The sequence below is a fragment of the Terrapene carolina genome, unplaced genomic scaffold (genome assembly GCF_002925995.2).
Source record: "Terrapene carolina triunguis isolate 2854851 unplaced genomic scaffold, T_m_triunguis-2.0 Scaffold34032, whole genome shotgun sequence".
Lineage (NCBI taxonomy): Eukaryota > Metazoa > Chordata > Testudines > Emydidae > Terrapene > Terrapene triunguis.
In genome coordinates, this window is record NW_020698383.1 from 2132 (window position 1) to 5192 (window position 3061).

General features: G+C 68.5%; 1 protein-coding gene across 1 annotated transcript in view; it reads left to right on the forward strand.

The window, feature by feature from the left end:
- The window catches only part of LOC113405178 (myosin-10-like), a gene marked incomplete at both ends in the record, with an annotated part of 4697 nt that extends 1908 nt beyond the window's left edge, over nt 1-2789 (forward strand). The window contains 3 exons of the mRNA XM_026646110.2: nt 254-427; nt 961-1075; nt 2596-2789. Of these exons, the coding sequence (XP_026501895.2) occupies nt 254-427; nt 961-1075; nt 2596-2789 (483 nt within the window). The remainder of the gene's footprint in view (nt 1-253; nt 428-960; nt 1076-2595) is intronic.
- Between the last annotated feature and the right edge of the window lie 272 nt (nt 2790-3061).

Sequence of the window (3061 nt, forward strand, 5' to 3'; positions counted from 1 at the left end):
GGGGGGGGGGGGGGGGGGGGGGGGGGGGGGGGGGGGGGGGGGCCGGGCAGGGAGCGCCTGCTGCAAGGGGAGCTCAGTAGGGGTCACTGGGTCTCGGGGCGGGGCGTCCGGGCAGGGGGCGAAGTGCTGTGGGGGGGGGGAAGGAGGGGGGGCTGGGCAGGTGGCTCTGTGCCACGGGGCAGGGGGCGGAGCGGCTGGGCAGGGGGCCCCGTGCACAGGGGGCCAGTGGGGTGACGGCCCCTCCCCCCCACAGGTGAACCCCCCGGGAGTGCTGGCCCTGCTGGACGAGGAGTGCTGGTTCCCCAAAGCCACCGACAAGAGCTTTGTGGAGAAGGTGATCCAGGAGCAGGGGGGGCACCCCAAGTTCCAGAAACCCCGGCAGCTGCGCGACAAGGCCGACTTCTGCATCCTCCACTACGCCGGCAAGGTGGGTGCCCTTGCCCCTGCTGGGGGGGCTGGTCCCTGGTGTGTGTGTGTATCCTGCTAGGGGGCCCGGGCCCTGCTCTGTGTGTGTGTTTGTGTGTGTGATGTTGCCCTCTAGTGGACAGTCCCTTAAGTGCAGTGGTTTTCCCATCATAACCCGATTCACTCAGAGGCCCCAGGCTAGCTCGGTGTTATGCTGCCCACTCCCCTCCCAGGGCCGGGGAGAGAACCCAGGCATCCTGGCTCCCAGCTCCCCTCTCTAACCACCAGATCCCCCTCCCCTCCCCGGGCTGGGGAGAGAACCCAGGAGTCCTGGCTCCCATTCGCTGTGTGTCGTCCCGCTCAGTTTACTCCCCCAGTCCTGTGTCGCCCCCCCCCCCCCCCCCCCCCCCCTGCGTGCCCCCCCCCCCCCCCCCCCCCGCTGTGGTTTTAAACCCTCCAGGTTGTCAAGTGGCAGGGAGTCCCACAGGCCCCAGCTTGTCGGGCTGTGGGGGCTGGGGTGCCTCCCCCTGACCCATGCGCCCTCCCCCCTCGCAGGTGGATTACAAGGCGGACGAGTGGCTGATGAAGAACATGGACCCGCTGAACGACAACGTGGCCACCCTGCTGCACCAGAGCACGGAGCGCTTCACCGCCGAGCTCTGGAAGGACGGTAGGGTGGGGTGGGGGGGGCGGTGCTGGGGTGGGGTTGGGGTGGGGAACACCCTTACTCTCCCCACGGAGCCACTGTCTGCTCCCTTCTTCTACTTTCTCAGTCACAGCAGCTCCCTGCACCCCCCAGGTCCCCCACAGACAGCCCCAGCCACTGCCCCCACAGACCCCCCTCCCCAGGCACAGCACCTCTGTGCACCCCCCCGGCCCCCCACAGACAGCCCCAGCCACTGCCCCCCACTGCCCCCACAGACCCCCCCCAGGCACAGCACCTCTGTGCACCCCCCGGTCCCCCACAGCCAGCCCCAGCCACTGCCCCCACAGCCCCCCCGGCACAGCAACTCTGTGCACCCCCTAGTTCCCCACAGACAGCCCCAGCCACTGGCCCTTTGTGCCCCCCCAACAGCCCCCAGCCACTAACCCCACCTGTCCCCCCACACTCACTCCCCAGGAATCAGGAGACTCAAAGCAAAGCCCACTGTAAATAACTGGGGGGGGGGTCGCTAGCACCCCCTGGCACCGACTCCCCCTCCCCTGACCTCTCTGACCCCCCCAGTAGCATCCACTAATTCTTGACCTCTTCCCCCCGCCCCCCGGCATTCTGCTGGCCTCGGGGCCGGGGGGCTGCTGGGATGATTCCCCCCATTTACCTCACCCCCCCCCGTGATGATTTCTCCCCCCCATTAACCCCTTCGGTGCTGTAACTAACTGGCTCTCGCTGTTCTGCTGTGTTCTCTGCCCTCCGGGCCTGGCCCCTTCTGTCCTTGATTTCTCTGTCCGTCCATCTGTCCTTGATCTCTCTGTCTGTCTGTCTAACCCCCCCCCCCCCGTCCCCCTCCCCTCGCCCCGACCCCCGCGTCGGCCTCTCCAGAGATCGGGAACATCCAGAAGGTTTATTTCTTTGACAGCTACGCCGGGGTGTCCCCAGGCCAAGGTGAAAGTACGTCCATGTTCCCCCCCCCCCATCAGCCCCCCCAACTCGCCCTCCCTCACATCACCCGCCCCCCCTCACATCACCCCCCCAGCCTGGGCTGCCCCCCTGCTAAGATCGCTGAGCCCCGGGGCAGATCCCCGCCTCACCGCGATGGCTAAGCCCCAGGGAGGGGGATCAGGGGCCCGTCTAGCCAGACCCCCTCTCCCACCAGGCAGCAGCCCCCCAGCCGGCCCTTTGTCAGGTCAGCGGGGGGGGGGGGGGGGATAAGGGCCGTTCCCCCCCCCCCCCTTTGCCCCTTTTTTGCATCCTCCATCCATTCAGGGCCCTTTGCCTGCTACAGCAAGGGGGAGATGTCGGGCGCTGGCTGGGGGGGGGCTCCCACTACCCCAGCCCCACCTCTCCCAGCGGGGGGCACTATGGGGTGCTGGCTGGGGGAGGGGTTCCCCACTACCCCAGGCCCACCTCTCCCAGCAGGGGGCACTGTGGGGCTGTGGGGGGCGGTTCCCACTACCCCAGCCCCAGCTCTCCGGGCGGGGGCTCCGGGGATGGGAGGGGGCTCCCGGCTGACCCCGCCCCCTCGCCCGCAGTGGACCGGATCGTGGGCCTGGACCAGGTGAGCAGCATGGGGGACGTGGCTTTCGGGGCCTCTTACAAGACCAAGAAGGGGATGTTCCGCACCGTGGGCCAGCTCTACAAGGAGTCGCTGGCCAAGCTCATGGCCACCTTGCGCAACACCAACCCCAACTTCGTGCGCTGCATCATCCCCAACCACGAGAAGCGGGTGAGCCATCGGGCCCTGGTGCCAGCCGGGCGTGCGAGGGGGCACAAGGGGAAGGGCCAGTTGCCCCGCCAGGGTGGGGCGTGGCACTCGTGGGGAAGCGGGAACGGCAGTGGGAGCAAGGGGGCCGAATCGGGCAAGCGGGGGCAGGGGACCCGCCGTGCAAGAGCAAGGGGGAGGGTGCAAAGCTGGGGGAGCGGCATTGTTCGTGCAGGGGAGTGGGAATGGCCGTGCGAGAGTGAGTGGGAATGTGCACAATCGTGCAAGGGCCATTG